Consider the following 15,357-nt stretch of genomic DNA (forward strand, 5'->3'; position numbering starts at 1 on the left):
GTCACACTGACCAATGCTTTTAATGTGATGCCTTTTAAAATATGGATTCTGATTGGCTAATGGGTTTGTAGTGTTCACACAATCACTCTGAAAGTGATGACAAGCAATGTTGTTCATCATATCTTCATGTACTTGTGCAGTGCAGTGTGGTCATTTCTGTTTTCATGAGCTAAAACGAAAGCTTCATAATTGTTGTAATTATCGTTGGCAATGTGAACAAGGCTTTAGGGCATCATGTGCTGTAGAAATGCAGGACACCGCACACTGATAGCATCTTGGCGTCTTGAGGAATCCCGCTTTGACCCCTGTAAGTCTCTCACTGGTGGTGCCATACGGATGACCCCTCTGCCCTCTCCTCTCCAGCCCTCCTCCTGTTTGGGGCGTTGTGCGAGCGGGCAATATGGAGGCATGTGTTTGTGCAATGTTGTGCAGCGGGTGACGCGGACCGGCGGGCACAGATGGCGGCTCTCGCCTCGCGCCCACCGCACCACAGAGCCCTGAGCTCAGCCCCTGCCTATGCCCCTGCCAGGCAGGGTTGGCGCCTCTCTGAAAAGGGCCCCTTTGTTTCCACGGACACAAACACACTACTGTGGAATGCTTTTGTTTGCGGCCTCGTTCCGGAGTTCAGGACCGAGAGAAAAAGAGAGGGAGGGAGAGGGAGGGAGAGTGAGCAGGAGAGAGAGAGAAAGAGAGAGGCCGGTGCGGTACCGTACAGTGGCATTTCAACAAATGCCGCTTCCTCTACGGATTGTTAACCTCCTTTCTTCTCTGACAGAACTGTGGAAGGGGTTGGGGGTGGGGGAGATGGCAAGGGGGTGACTGGACGTCGAGCATTCGCCGCACGGGCGCTTAACGGCTGTACCTCCATGGTCTCCACCCCCCACCACCCCCCACGTCGCTTGATATGCATCTCGTCGCCTCTATCAGTAGCAGCTCCCATGATCCCCTTGTTTTCCAGTCCAGCCAGCTGTGGAATGCCCTGACTTGGCACTCTCCGTCTGTGCCCTGAATGCTAATGCCGGAGCCTCATTGTTAGGTTACATAACACCTCTGAATAACTAAAGTTTAGGCGATTTCTCAATATCGACAGCAGCTGCCTCCTGATGATGTCCATTCTGTTGCCTACAATACCATGGGCTACCATGGTCACAGTGCCATGATGATTCTAGAAAGACTGCAGGTCGTGTCGTTTTTCCATGTCAGTGTTTGTTCAGTTGACCGCTCTCAGTATGTTGTTTGGTTACACTACCAGACCGTTACGACCCTCCCAGGGTGCCAGGGATAACTTCTGTCACCCGCGTTGTCATTTTGCAGCAGGGCAACAATGTACAGCTGTTATGAAGTGCCAGTTCAGAGAAGTGTTTAATCTGGCGATAATCCCAGGGCTTCAGTGTGAGATTGGCGTCCAGTTATCTTTCTTATCGAGCTCCAACACCCCCACTCTCTCCTCTTTCCTTCTCTCTCTTTCTCTTTCTCTTTCTCTCTTCCTCGCTCTCTTCCTCTGTTATGTTCCAGCTATATATAGCTACTGCTGGATGTTTTCACCTCAGAACATCTTCTGAGGAAATACAGAGTTACACCACTCCTTTTGGGTGATAACTTATTCCTTTGAAAGGACCCCAGAAATAGAGAGGAGTGCATTAAAAGTCCCAACTAAACAGATATTTATAGGCTTTTGACACAGAACTAGCCTAATCGTGTGGAGCATGTGAGATGTTCCTTTTGAGCGAGAACAGGAAGCGCAGAAAATTGGATGTGGGCAGTCGGAGGGCTGCAAAACCCTGACAAGCCTAAGCCCTCTGAGAAGAGTTCCTCTGTCAGCTGGTGCCGAAGCCTGATTAATCCACTTTGGCTAAATACACACAGCCATGTTAATGCTATCAGCAAAATGCGATGGACATTAAGCAATACTGTATGCCGTATTAGGGCGTGGTGGGGCCAAGGCTGGATTCCATCTCATGCACTTAGGTGGAGTAGTTATGGGCAAGAGTACCCTAAGGGTGGAATCAACATTACACTTGTTTCAACAAGCTGTAATAAAGGGCTGAGATCCTAATTCAATTACCTTTTTTTTCTGTCAAATTCAGCAGATTGCTCCTCTAACACTCTGTTCAATGTGTTCTCTCAAAATGAAACAATCTGGTACCCAGATTTATTCTGGCTCTGCAAATGGGAAACAAACATGGTGGCTTGGACCAAACCATACACTTATTGCAGCCAATCGGCATGTTGCTTCTGGAGCATGGCGAAGAGACTAATTTCATTGGCTATTGAGCTCAAGTATCAACAATCTAGAATTGCCAGAATTGTGATCTGCATATTTGAGGAGTTGAGAATGATCAATTCAAATTCTAATGAAGTACTGTATCATTATAATTAAGTGCTTCCATTAAAGCCTATGCGCACATTTTGCCTTTCAGTTCAGCACATCCTCTCTCCTTATTGTTAACCTGTGTGAAGCACCACCAGTGGTCCTGACACACACGCTGTTGTATCACAGATACTAGCCCGCCCGCAAACAGGAACACCAGATGGTTTTCATATTGGGCTCGCTGTATAGGTGGCAGATGGTCTATCACTTCATATTACCCGGCAGCATCAGAGTGCACCTGAGAGTGTGCTATTGGTCTGTGATTGGACAAAACAGCCTGCGAAACAAAATGGAACCCTGTATGTGGTCCTCATGTGGTTTCAAATAAGGATAGAATTTTCTTTCTGCTCGGTCAAAATATAACCCCAGGTTAGTAATAAAGGATACAATTAAAGAAAATACATTTAAAAAGATATTCTTTCTCTATCATCACACAGTCTGTGTCGGAAATTGTTTACCACATGGCTGTTACAAATGCAGATGCAATCAGGAAAATATTTTTTATTATTTTCTTTTACATTTATTAAATTGCCTATTTGTAAAAGTCAACAGTTGGCTTCAAAACTCAAATAGTGAGCTGACTGATGCCAACAAATGTTGAATAAGATGAAGGATTGTAATATGTTAGTGCTTGTTTCTAAAACATAACAAAACTGCTGCTGGGGTAGGAGCAAAGACAAAGCATTCATTATAGTTATTGATCGAAAATACATTTAATGCTCACAATTGTGTATGAGGTTTTCTGAGGCCATTCTGCAACACTCTTTGGTAAAGGAAAACTTGTTTTTCCCCTAAAGGTTTTAAAATAATTAATGGTTCAGTAAGACACAGAATACCTATTATAGTTCTTTTGAGTTCTCCAGAGCTGTGGTGCTGTTATCAACATTCACTTGTTAAGAACGACAAGAGATTTTCACCGGGGTCCTATTAGGAATCTTTCTTAGAACACGCTAACTCATGAGCTAAAAGAGTTCTATGTTGTAATATTTTGGTGTTAACTTTATAGTCCTCACAATACTTATAGACCCTTTCAACAATAAAAACAAAAACAATGCTTGAACGTTCTATTTGGTTCCCAATCTACTTCCTCTGCATTAAGATAACATATGGAATGTTAAAACGGAAGTCTTGTGGGGCCAACTATGATGCTGATAATAGAACTCTCTTGAAAGGGTCTATAGACCCTTTCAACAAGGTAAACAAAAACAGTGCTTGAACGTTCTATTTGGGCCCCAATCTACTTCCTCTGCATTAAGATAACATATGGAATGTTAAAAAGGAAGTCTTGTGGGGACAACTATGATGCTGATAATGGAACTCTCTTGAAAGGGTCCATACAAGCAAGGTTGTAGAACTATGGACTCTTCTATGTAGACACTGCCTTCCACAACACTTTGTAGGTTCTTTGTTCCTTTATATCTTTTTTTTTAATGACCTTGTGCGTTTCTTCTGTTGTAGGTCGCACTTTATAAGACCATTCCCACGCGGCTCTTGTCCAGGGCTTGGGGTCGGCTGAACCAGGTAGACCTGCCCACCTGGCTCCGGAAGCCGATCTATAACCTCTACATCTGGACGTTTGGGGTCAACATGAAGGAAGCGGCCGTGGAGGACCTGCACCACTACCGCAACCTGGGCGAGTTCTTCCGACGCAAGCTCAAGCCACAGGCACGGCCGGTGTGCGACTCTCATTGTGTGGTGAGTGGCTGTGTGTGTGTGTGTGTGTGAGAGAGAGAGAGATAGAGAGAGAGACATTGTGTGTGAGAGCTGTGACTGTGTAAGGTAAGGATTGAGAAGAAAGGAAAAACTATGGGAATCAAATCCTTACCTCATTTGTATTGCCAATTTTGTGAAGAAAGGATGATTTTATGTTTTATGTAGAAATAAGAGCCATTCTTATTAGAGATCTCTAGTGACGTATCATGTACTGTATGTGGCCTGATTTTTGGGGAACAAAAAGTTGTGTGTTTCTAGCTGGTGTAGATTATATTGGTTGGAATGAAGATCTCTCCAGCGTCACACAAGCTTTTCCCATCCCTGTGAGTCATGGAGGTTTGACTGCTTGGTTGTGTGTTTGGCATCCGTCCCCAGATCAGCCCAGCCGATGGGAAGATCCTGCACTTTGGGCGTGTGAAGAACTGTGAGGTGGAGCAGGTGAAAGGGGTCACATACTCTCTAGAGACCTTCCTTGGGCCTCAGACGTTCGCTGAGACCATAGCTCTGAACAGAAGTGAGTATCGCTCTCTCCCTCTCTTCTTCTGTCTTTCTTTCACTCAACCTTTTTTTCTCTCGTTCTCTCTCCCACCCACTCACTCTCTTGCTCTCCCAGTGTCTCTCTCTCTTTCTCTCTCTCCCCCTTTCCATCTATCTTTCTTTTCTCCCTCTGCTTCACATGATATTATCTCACTTTCTTCCCTCTTTCTTGGCCTCTTTTTCCTTTCTTATCTGGCCACTTGTGGTGGGTGGTCTTCAAGAATGTCCTCTTGAAGGATCACTTGGTTTTAAAATTGGCCTAAAGAACTTGTAAAGAGATTAAGAGATCATCTTCATACAACAAGCTATGATTAGGCCATTGAGTCAGAACAGCCTGGATTGTTCCACACCCTCAAATTTCCCTCAAATATACTTGTTCTTCCTTTGTTCCATGTCTTCCTTTCAATCCTCCACCTAAAATGTGTTCATCTCCGACAGAAAGGAGATTTTGACATCAATTTGGCTCACATGGATAAATAAAGGATAAATAGATAACGGAAATGGAAATCTCCATGTGTGCTTCTCTCCACAGATGAAGACGATCCATCGTCTTTTCAGGACCTCCTGGTGACAAAGGAGGGCAATGCACTCTTCCACTGTGTGGTGTACCTGGCTCCAGGGGACTACCACTGCTTCCACTCTCCAACGGACTGGAGGGTGGCCCACCGGAGACACTTCCCTGGTGAGGGTCTCCCTAGCCGTTCTTCTGCTCATACCAGAGATGTCCAAAATCCCCTCCATAAAAGTCTCTATTATGTCAACAAAATGAAAAAAATATATATTTTGCACCTGGATCCAGAGGTTTTTAATTTTAGAAGTTTGACAGGATCATCATACCAAAAGCATAAATATATAGGATGGCAAATATTCTAAACTGTTTTGCCACTTTGAGTGGTACTAATTTGTGAAAATGTCAGTATTACCCCTAAGACCCACTGGCACCACTAATGTTTGGCCTCCCCAGGTTGTACCATGAACTGTTTTTTTAGTCACCACCTCCCTTCCCAAAGAGGGGAAACAATTGTCATCAGCACTTTCACACCTAGTAGTTGATTAGTTCACACCAAGAATGGTATCTATAACAATAACTAAAAGTGACCCCGACAATATTGTTCATGTCGGTATCGTTATTTTATGTGTGTCATTCATATTAGCTAGAGTGATACTTTTTTGTGCTATCGTTATAGTTATTGTTCTTGGTGTGATGCCAGCAGACCTTCAAGAAAATATTCTCCCAGTTTCAGTATGTTCTGGACACCATGTGTTGAATACCATGTTGTTTTTCTGTGTTTATTCTGTATGTGCCAGTGCTGGTTCCGTTCGTGATCTGGTTTTGTGTGCTTGTGTGCCCGGTAGGGTCCCTGATGTCTGTAAACCCCGGCGTGGCCCGCTGGATTAAGGAACTCTTCTGCCACAACGAGCGGGTGGTGCTCAGCGGGGAGTGGGCTCACGGCTTCTTCTCCCTCACCGCCGTGGGCGCCACCAACGTCGGGTCCATCCGGATCTACTTCGACAAGGTCAGTAGTACCCACATTAGAACTAGTCTCGGCTTGAAATAGACGACCTTCATAGCGGCACAGACCAGCTGATAGTTGTTGCTGGTAGGGCCATAGGAATGGGTCGGGTGCAATTACTGGATGGCTGCAGCTTCAGTGACAGGGTGGTGAATTCACTTCTAGGATGAGAAACTCTTTGTCAGTGTATCAGGAAATAGATTTCTGTCAGTGCATCAGGAAACAGAATTGTTTCTTTTGTTTACTGCAGCCAGTGAGCATGTAGCATGTTACTCTACAAATAGCTGCAATGTTTTGGGCAGTCTATGGTTTGCTGTTTGGTGTGTGTTAGTCAATGGGAACAGTGAGGTGCTTTCATGTATTTTGGCCGTGTATTTGGAGATGCCATGCTGTATAGGGTCGTCTTACATTTTGTGTGGGGTTTCAGGTTCACATTACTGAACTACATAGTTTATTGCCATGGCAGCTAATAGTTTGACCTTCAAATATCCATCAGAATGAATTATTGAGTGAATTTTAAGATGGGATAAGAAAAGCTGTGCAATATGCCTTGAAGATACAACATGGACCAGACTGATAGTCAAAGCTAGAATGTCTGAAGTCTGATGAAGAGATAATATTATTACCTAACCAAATTATATTGTTTCCATTAATTTCCATCTTGTGCAAACAAGTACTGGAGCCATTTTGTTTCCCAAACAGGGTAGGACAATAAAGGTGCTTGACAGTCACAATAAAGGTGTTGAGACTTGTTGGTTTCGGCTAAGCTGTTCTTGCCATCAGCAGTTGCTCAATAATTAATGGTGGAATTTGTAAAACTGGCAGAGGTCAATTGTTTTGAAACTCGACAGCTAAACAGACAAATCTCCTCTGTCAGTGTTGTCCCCAGTCCAGGGTATTTTCCCCAGCAGTATGTCTTGGCTGGCCAGAGCACTTTTAAAATGCTTTGAGTTATTTTAAGACTGACCGACAAGTTCAGTTTCCAATCAGTACTCACGTCAACAATGTGCAGTAAGTTAACTTGGTGTTCAGGAAGTAGTAATCACTATTTAACAATCCTTCTTGAACTACCACAAAGGAACGATAGAGATGTGTCCCATGTGGATGTGTATCTGTGCACCTCAATTTAGGTTTGGGATGTTTTAATGCATTTGTTGACACTGGTCAGAGCCAAAAGAGGTAAACAAATGCATCCAATGGCCAATAATGAAGAAAGGATCATTTATTACAGCAGCTTTTTGGAAAAAAAAAAAACTATTAATATACTTTAAGAAAGCTGGAGGAATCCTTATAATTGACAAAATACTACTCACGCCCTTTCATACTGTACAGCATTGCTTCGATTTATGAACATTCAAAAGAATAGTATGTAGCATCTCCAGTCATCACTATATTCAGTCTTTATACTTATCAAGCTACTTTACCCTTCTCATCCTGCTTTGGTTGTGGCTGAATGGATCCGTCAGATACATTTTTAGCACTCCACTTATGCATATTAGCCGTCTTACAAGTAACAATAGTGCTTTCTTTTACTCCTGTTCCTGAGAAACTGTGTCAGGCGTTCTCACCTCAACACTTCCTGTGTGAGGTAACGCGGCTCCATTAACACAACACTGATCCAAAAGCCTGTCTGACCAGGGCCAACCCACCTTCTTACCGCACAATATTATCGTCGGCCGGCCAGGGGGTTAATAAGAGCTCGACAGCCGAGTGAGCATCCGCTGTGTTAAGCTTAGGCCAGTCAAGCGAGCAGAATCCCTCTTGTCAGTCTCTCCACCAAGAGCAACAGGGATGTCTTTTTTTTTTTGCACTTGTCTTTTAGTCTTGTGGCATTTTAGCTCCCCTTGTTCTAATGCAATTTTAATACAGTTTGTAGATTTTACTTAATACATGTTGGATATGAGAGCGTAGTACAAGCACAGAAGTTGAACTACTGACCTCGTTTTCACCGCAGACTGTTTAATCTATCGAGTTGACTCAGGCCCTCACCCCGATCGTTATGTAAAGATGTAGGTCATTAGGTGACATGATGCGGCAGGGTTTATTGCCGGGGATCACCTTCTCTTTGTTTACGTGTGCCTGACTGACCCAGCCGCCGCTGCCAGCCCATGTCTCTCCCTTTTTGTTTATACTTAAAGGAGAGAAGGCTCCATGACCTCGTTCAGTGAGATGTGGTGGCATGGATGGCCTTAGGGGTGCCTTTCAGTGTTTTTTCCTCAAATCCCCCTTGTCCCTCTGTGTTTTAAAATCTAGAATGGATAGAGGTTTCGGTAAGTCTCAGAAACGGCCGTAATACTGCATTAAAGCACTGTTTGGCACTCAGGGGACTGGGATTGCCGTAATTCTCCTTTACGATAACATTTGTCTTTAAGAGTGCACTTAACTGATTTGTTATCGAATGTTCTGTTGGAGCCATGGCAAAGTCTGAGCATTAGTTTCCATGGGGATAAACACATTCTAAGCTCACTACCATCTCTCTCTGTCTCTCTGTCTCTCTCTCTCTTTCTTTCTTTCTTTCTTTCTTTCTTTCTTTCTTTCTTTCTTTCTTTCTTTCTGTCTCTCTCTCGGTGCAGGAGCTACGCACTAACCTCCCCCGCTACAGCAAAGGCTCCTTCAACGACTTCAGCTACGTGTCCAACAACAACCAGGAGGGCATCAGCATGCGCAAGGGCGAGCACCTGGGCGAGTTCAACCTGGGCTCCACTATCGTCCTCCTGTTTGAGGCGCCAAAAGACTTCACCTTTAACCTGAAGGCAGGCCAGAAGATCCGCTATGGAGAGCCCCTGGGGACAATGTGAGGCCTGCTGTACGTCGCATGGCATTGAGTCGAGTCCACAAAGACTGCCCGAGGAATATGGATTGGGACACTGGACATGTGTGTGTACGTGTGTGTACGTGTGTGTGTGTGTGTGTGTGTGTGTGTGTGTGTGTGTGTGTGTGCAGACGAGAGAAGAGGGGAAGGTGATGTGACAAACAAAAAAAAGGACACTGAGATTAACACAGATTTGCACAGAGAGGTGTTACGAATTACACTTTAGCTAAAGTTACTACACATGCCGTTCACAGATGCTGACACACACACACAGACACACACTCACACACACTCACACACACACACACACACACACACACACACACACACACACACACACACACACACACTTACACACTCACACATTTACACAGATACATACACACACACTCCCAAGCCACCATGGTTGCATTATAACCACTGGGACTCCCCATCCATTTTTGGAGGTTTTCTGTAATCTGCTGAAAGCTTTTTTTGTTGTTGTTTGTGAATTACACGCTTAAAGGAAGAGGAAAGACCATCAAGGTGTTTTGGCTGTCTGGTTAACATACAAATGGCATCCAGCTGTTTGGTTAACCTATTTTTCTATTTTCTTTTTTCCACCCATATTGCCTTTTTGTCTGGGGAGTAGGGGTTCTCTATCTTATGTGTTGAAGGATGATTGTCTGAGTTTGTCAGACAAAATGATGAAAGCAAAAAAAAAATAAGAACAGACCTCTTCACAGTTACTTGCATGTGAATAGGGCTCTAGCACTAACTCTCTAACACACATACAAGTATGTGGTAGAAAACCGATCGGTGGAATGTACCATGCCGAGACAACCAGCCTTCTTTCATTCTGTTCTTACCATCTGTTATTCCGTTTCCCTTCCTCCCTCGCTCCCGTGTTCCGCCGGTCACCCTTTCACCCTCCCTCCATCCACAACACGGAGAGAACAGCTAGCGGACCATTAGGAAATCAGCCTCCTTTTTTTTTTTTTTTTTTTCATGTTGTTGGCCTCCATTTTTTTGTTACTTACTTTCCCAGACCGCAGCACTCTGCGTCAACTGAGAAAACCATTCAAAGTTACCTCCGTATTTTAGCAACCACCACTGCCAAATGTATTCGATCTCTAGCAATAGACGTGCAGGACTCTTTTGTTTTGTTTCCGTTATCCAAACACATATTATGTGAAATAGGCCTGTACTAAAACACAAAACATTTATACATCAACAGTTTACACGTGTAGGCCTAAAAGGGTGAAGGTGTAGCTCTGTGGATGGTACTAAGCAAAAGTAGTTGCAAATGATGGCTCTGAAATGGATGGGAAAAGATTGGATGTATCGGCAATTTTTGCAACAATCTAGACATATGACAAAGTTGAGGCGACAAAAATACCAAAAGTATGGTTTGGTGCGAAGAAAAAGAAATTGATGTAAAACGTGGTTTACATTATTTATCACTATGAATGATTGAGAAATTCAAAAGAATCTATTTTTCCAGAACCATATGATGTTTTTGGGAATGGCTTATCTGCGTAATGATTGTTCACCTAGACTGAGGGCTTCAATGTTCAAAAGGCTTATCTTTTACCCGTCATATTTCACTGGTTTTCTTTTTTTTGTGTGTGGTGCCAAAAAATGCCAGGGATTTTTTTTGTTCTTTTCTTACTGTTTTTTGGTTTGTTTGTTACTGTTCTTTCCTCTTTTGGACACATTGGAGCTCACTTTTGTAGTAACGACTTCACCCACAGTGGTGGCAGTGCGAGGGAGGTGGCCGAGCGGATGGGAACAAACTCCCGTCTGTCTCGGACATTATCGTTAGTAGACCTCCTGACTGACCCAGGCCCTCGCTGAACTCAGTGGGCCGGGACCGGCCCAGGGAGACGGGGGGTGGGGTGGGGGGTGGGGGGGGGGGGTGCGGTGGTATTGAGGAATGTGATTGGGCGGAATGCAGAGTTCCGAACGCTATGTTCTATAGAAGTGTCGCAAACCAAATGCCGGGCCCTAAGCTCTGGGTCCAGCCTGCGGCACGCAACTGTTTTTATATGTAAATTGTAAGATACTTGAATCATTTGACTCATTTAACACTGCTTAGATTTTAACGGCAAAGTAGTGCTAAATGCAAGAAATGTCATTAATAATAATTTTTTTGCGTATTCTTAATAAAAATGTTGTTCGCAAGCTGTCTGTTTATCTATTTATGGGTGGGTGTGTGCGTGCGTGTGCGTTTGCGTGTGCCTACATGTGTGCATTTCTTCATGCGTGTATATAGTTTTAGCTATTAATTTAAGATTTGTGTTTGTGTGAGAGTTGGAGACTGAAACAGAGACTGAGTGGGTCTGCATACAGTAGTCATAACAAAAGCTCCATCAGAGCACACACAACCCCTGCTCTCCCTGCTGGCAGTGGAAATTCACAGGCAACACGCACTTACTGCAATTTCCTCATCTGGAAGAAGAGGGGGAATGATAATGCTCTGACAACCGCCCAACCACTCATTTTATTCAAGACTGACATTGTATATGAGCAAGCAACTGACCCCAGAATCGACATGCATAACAAAGAATTTGGGTCAAATTGTCATTAATGTAAGAGCTTTGGTATTACCAGTAGCAAGGACAGGAGGGTAGGCCACCTCGACAGACCAGTGTTTGTACCACATTCGCCCTCTGCTGGTGGCTGTTCATGCTGCACTGACAAGATCAGTGTATTTGCCCTGGATATGTTGTCATGTTGTTGTTTTTTTGCATCAGTGCACCACATTGTTGCAGCTGGTACATCATGAGATGTCAGACATGTCGGACAATTCTTTGTCTCTGTGTAAACAAAGGCAAGTTCCGCAGAACCACCAATGAACCTGGTTGATGTATTTTCATACAGCAAAACATTATTTGCTTGTGACTATTCATTGTTAGCATTAAGAGATCATATGGATTGCACTATAGGAGTACTTAAAGGCACAGTTGAGGGGATTTTATTTTATGACAAAAAACCTCCCCCTTAACCCTTAAAGGAGTACTGGTGTGACGGGAATGTTGAGAAATGAACGTTCTAAAGAATATCTGGGTTCATTGAATTCAACATAGAATTTTAGAACCTTCAATTGTTGTGGAACTTAGAACGTTCAAAAACCTACACCTTTAAGGGTTAAGGAGATTTACCACTGGAAACCAGGTCAGGGAAATGGCAACAGACCTTTCTTTATTCCTCACAATAGCAGTTAATACCATTAGAACAATAAGAAAGATTAGGGAAGCTGCCATTTAAGCCTCCTCTAAACCTCGAACTCAAAAAACTTCTCCAGAGAGTTGTCAAATGTCTGAAATTCTTTAGTTTGAGATTCAAAGATCTCACAACTATAGCTTCTGGCTTGCTCACTTAGTCACTTTCCACCTGCTTTCCTTGGTTAAGTACCCTTGGTAGAATGTAAATGTTTGTAAAGCACATATGTGCTGTCTAAACAATGGGCTGCAGGTCCGGCCGTCTCAAGTGCACTCAAGGGGAGGCTTGTTGAACAGGCTTAATCTTTAACGGGGGACACATCACCACAGCGATACTGCCAAACAACAGTGACACTGTGGAGACTATGCAGGCAATCCAGTTCCTGTGGACAGAAATGTCAGTCAGGACTGAAACATGTTTCCCTGACCCGAGGCTGTTGTTTGGTGGTTTTGTAAGAGATTAATCTGGGTACCCGATACAGACTTGGTTGAATGGCCTTTTGAGTCTTTATAAGGGTGAACAATCTCAATGTCATGTAGAATCAACAGGACAAAGAAAGGTGTGTGTGTGTGTGATAGAGAGGAAAAGAGAGAGAGAGACTGTATATGTGTGTGGTGTGTGTACATGTGTGGGTCATTTGAGTGTGTATATGTGTGTTTGAAAGGAGGTGACTGTAGGTGAGGTAGAGGGGGTCATTGCCATGACGAGCACACTTGCACCTGATTTGGGAAAGGCATGCAAAAGAGTTTGGCAGAGAGAGAGGGGCAGAAATTAAGTGAGAGAGAGAGAGAGAGAATAATTGACATTCCTGAACTGACTCAGGCAACTCCCACCACACCTCCCCACGGGTTTCGGCAGCTTGAGCAATGCTACAGGGATAGGGAGGGGCCAAACGCTCCCTTTCTCTCTCTCTCAGGAACACAAACTCCTCGCAGTGGTCACCTCAGTCTAGGTAGGGAGAAGAACAGGTGTGGTGCCCTTGTCCCACAGGTGCGCTGTAGATAAGACCTACGACCAAGGCACAGAGGAGCCATACAGAGCAGCACCATATGGCAGAGACATGACAGGAGCTTCCTGCTACATTTTCACTCAGCCACAACCTTAAAGGTGAGTTTTTAAATGTCAATGTCATGTGTAAGGCTTTTTAAGACTTTCATTATTTATTTTCCCACTTTATGTACACATGATAAATTGGACAGTGTTTGGATTGTGTGTTTAAATGTATTGAACTTATTCCAACTTATGTAAACAATTTTAAGATGTTACATGCAAAACAATAGTCATCATGGAGGAGGTTGATCTTGTTGGGAATATAAAGAGATTGGATATCTGTGAGATTAGTGCCTGGGCCCCTGACACAGATGTATCTGCTCCTGATGTGTAACAGAACAACGCCAAGTACAGCTCAACATTTTCAATCTGCTGTGTCAAAACAGAGGAAATGAAAAAGATACCAACTCAATGCTGTTTTAGTGTTTGGTGTGATTTGTACTCGTTCCCATTGATTTGTTGATTTTCCTCTATGTAATCCCCTTTGTAATTCCCAATCTCATTTGTTTCATTTGACCAACATTTCTGGTCTTCAGTTTTGATGTTTTTAAAAAAATAAATAAATACACAGATTGTGGAGTTCATCATAACCAGCAACCAATATTCTCACTGATTTGCCTTTAATTTCCCTTTGTGGATTAGTGAAGAAATCTTAACTCTCTATCCATCTATGTGTTTTAACTTCATGTGTTATTTGTGCCCACAGGAATCAACAAATATATACACACACCAACACCAAATTTATTTTCTTTTGGCTTGAAAGCATAGTGCTGGGGAAAGTGTGAGAGACCGGAACATTCTACTGTCCTGACAGGGTAATCTGACCGTGCCAGGCCTTGTACACCACACAACGTCGTCATGAATATTTCCCTAGAGAACCCATACGGCAGCGTGACCATTCCACGCGCCCATCTGCGCACCGGCGACGAAAACAGCACGATCATCATCAACCCCATGGCCCTGGAACACAACAACGGCGCCAACCCTTACAACGTCGTGCCCATCTACGGCACAGAGGGCAAGAATGGTACCCAGAACCCACCACCCTACGGAGGGGAGGGCAACTACACCGTCAAGGAGGACGATGAGCAGGTGGGCCGCTGCAATGCCTGCTGCTACCGCTGCCGACGGAAGTGATGCCAACAGCACCTTTGGGCCTCAAGCTCTTTGGGAGACTATGGAAGATCTGGGGATGGGGAGCTTGGACAGTGCCACTATCCTCTCCATGAAGGAAAGGCCAAGAGTCTAAGACATCCCCAATGGCAGGGTCCTTACAAAGACTATTTATTTTTGGACTCCAGGGAGAATATGATGAGTTGGTTATTACCAATATGTCAAGCCATTTTCCTGTTGTCCTTTTCAGTTAGTGCAATGCCATTATTACAGTACTTCTGTATTGTACTTGGGTAGGGTATTTATTTATTATCTTCAAAGTGCCTTGTAGAACACCTTTGTGGCCATACTCAAGACTGGTCATTTTTGCATTGTTAAAAGTGTTTTATTAGGGTGTGGCTGGAGAAGTGCAGTACTTTACACCTTAATAGACAAATGCTTAGGACTGTTGGGTCCAGCCTTTGATCGCTGCCAAGTGCACAACATGTTATCAATGTTCCTATACTATTGTTAGAACACAAAAGAAATGGGAATACTGTGTGCTCTGATTTCAATGAAAGTACACATGGACTTTTCACAAAACTTTGGGGTTGTAGCCGAAGAATGAAGGAATTTGACCGGTTCACAGTTTCTGGGTGTCTTGTCAGATGAGTTGACCACACCCCAGCCATTGGAACTCCACCGCCGTCCCATCCGCCTACTTCAGAGGACACATGCATTCACCTGTCCTTAAAAGGATGACAAGCCTCCTAAAAAGGACTTGAGGAAGGAAGAGCTGAGCCGCTCCATCAGTGGAATCTAAGACTGTTCTCATACCTGGAATTAAATTCAAAAAGAGGGGCCATATCTAAGTGCTTGGAGATGCATACTGTCGAGGCCATTCACAGCAACTTGAGCGATTGTTCATCACAATATCAGTTGTTATAATAAAAGGATATTTGTTACACACTAGGATGTCAGGCTGTCTAACATTGATTAATTGATCATATTAAGTTAAAGCCACTATTCCACTCATAGCCATGGGTCCTTCTAGGGTTCTGGTA

The 15,357-nt window shown here is 43.8% G+C and overlaps 2 protein-coding genes across 7 annotated transcripts in view; both read left to right on the forward strand.

The window, feature by feature from the left end:
• The window catches only part of pisd (phosphatidylserine decarboxylase), a 30,508-nt gene extending 19,398 nt beyond the window's left edge, over positions 1-11,110 (forward strand). For all 6 annotated transcript variants that reach the window (XM_042058719.1, XM_042058720.1, XM_042058717.1 and 3 more), the window contains 5 exons: positions 3,830-4,066; positions 4,460-4,598; positions 5,154-5,303; positions 5,978-6,138; positions 8,709-11,110. In XM_042058719.1, coding sequence (XP_041914653.1) covers positions 3,830-4,066; positions 4,460-4,598; positions 5,154-5,303; positions 5,978-6,138; positions 8,709-8,933 — 912 coding nt within the window. In that variant the 3' untranslated portion in view covers positions 8,934-11,110. The remainder of the gene's footprint in view (positions 1-3,829; positions 4,067-4,459; positions 4,599-5,153; positions 5,304-5,977; positions 6,139-8,708) is intronic.
• A 1,963-nt stretch (positions 11,111-13,073) lies between these two features.
• si:ch211-202f5.3 lies at positions 13,074-15,265 on the forward strand. Its single transcript, XM_042058722.1, has 2 exons — positions 13,074-13,258; positions 13,908-15,265. Exon 2 carries the CDS (start codon positions 14,060-14,062, stop codon positions 14,336-14,338), a length of 279 nt encoding a protein of 92 aa, XP_041914656.1. The 5' UTR covers positions 13,074-13,258; positions 13,908-14,059; the 3' UTR covers positions 14,339-15,265.
• The last annotated feature ends 92 nt before the right edge of the window (positions 15,266-15,357 follow it).

This window comes from Alosa sapidissima, chromosome 13 (genome assembly GCF_018492685.1).
Source record: "Alosa sapidissima isolate fAloSap1 chromosome 13, fAloSap1.pri, whole genome shotgun sequence".
NCBI classification, from domain to species: domain Eukaryota; kingdom Metazoa; phylum Chordata; class Actinopteri; order Clupeiformes; family Clupeidae; genus Alosa; species Alosa sapidissima.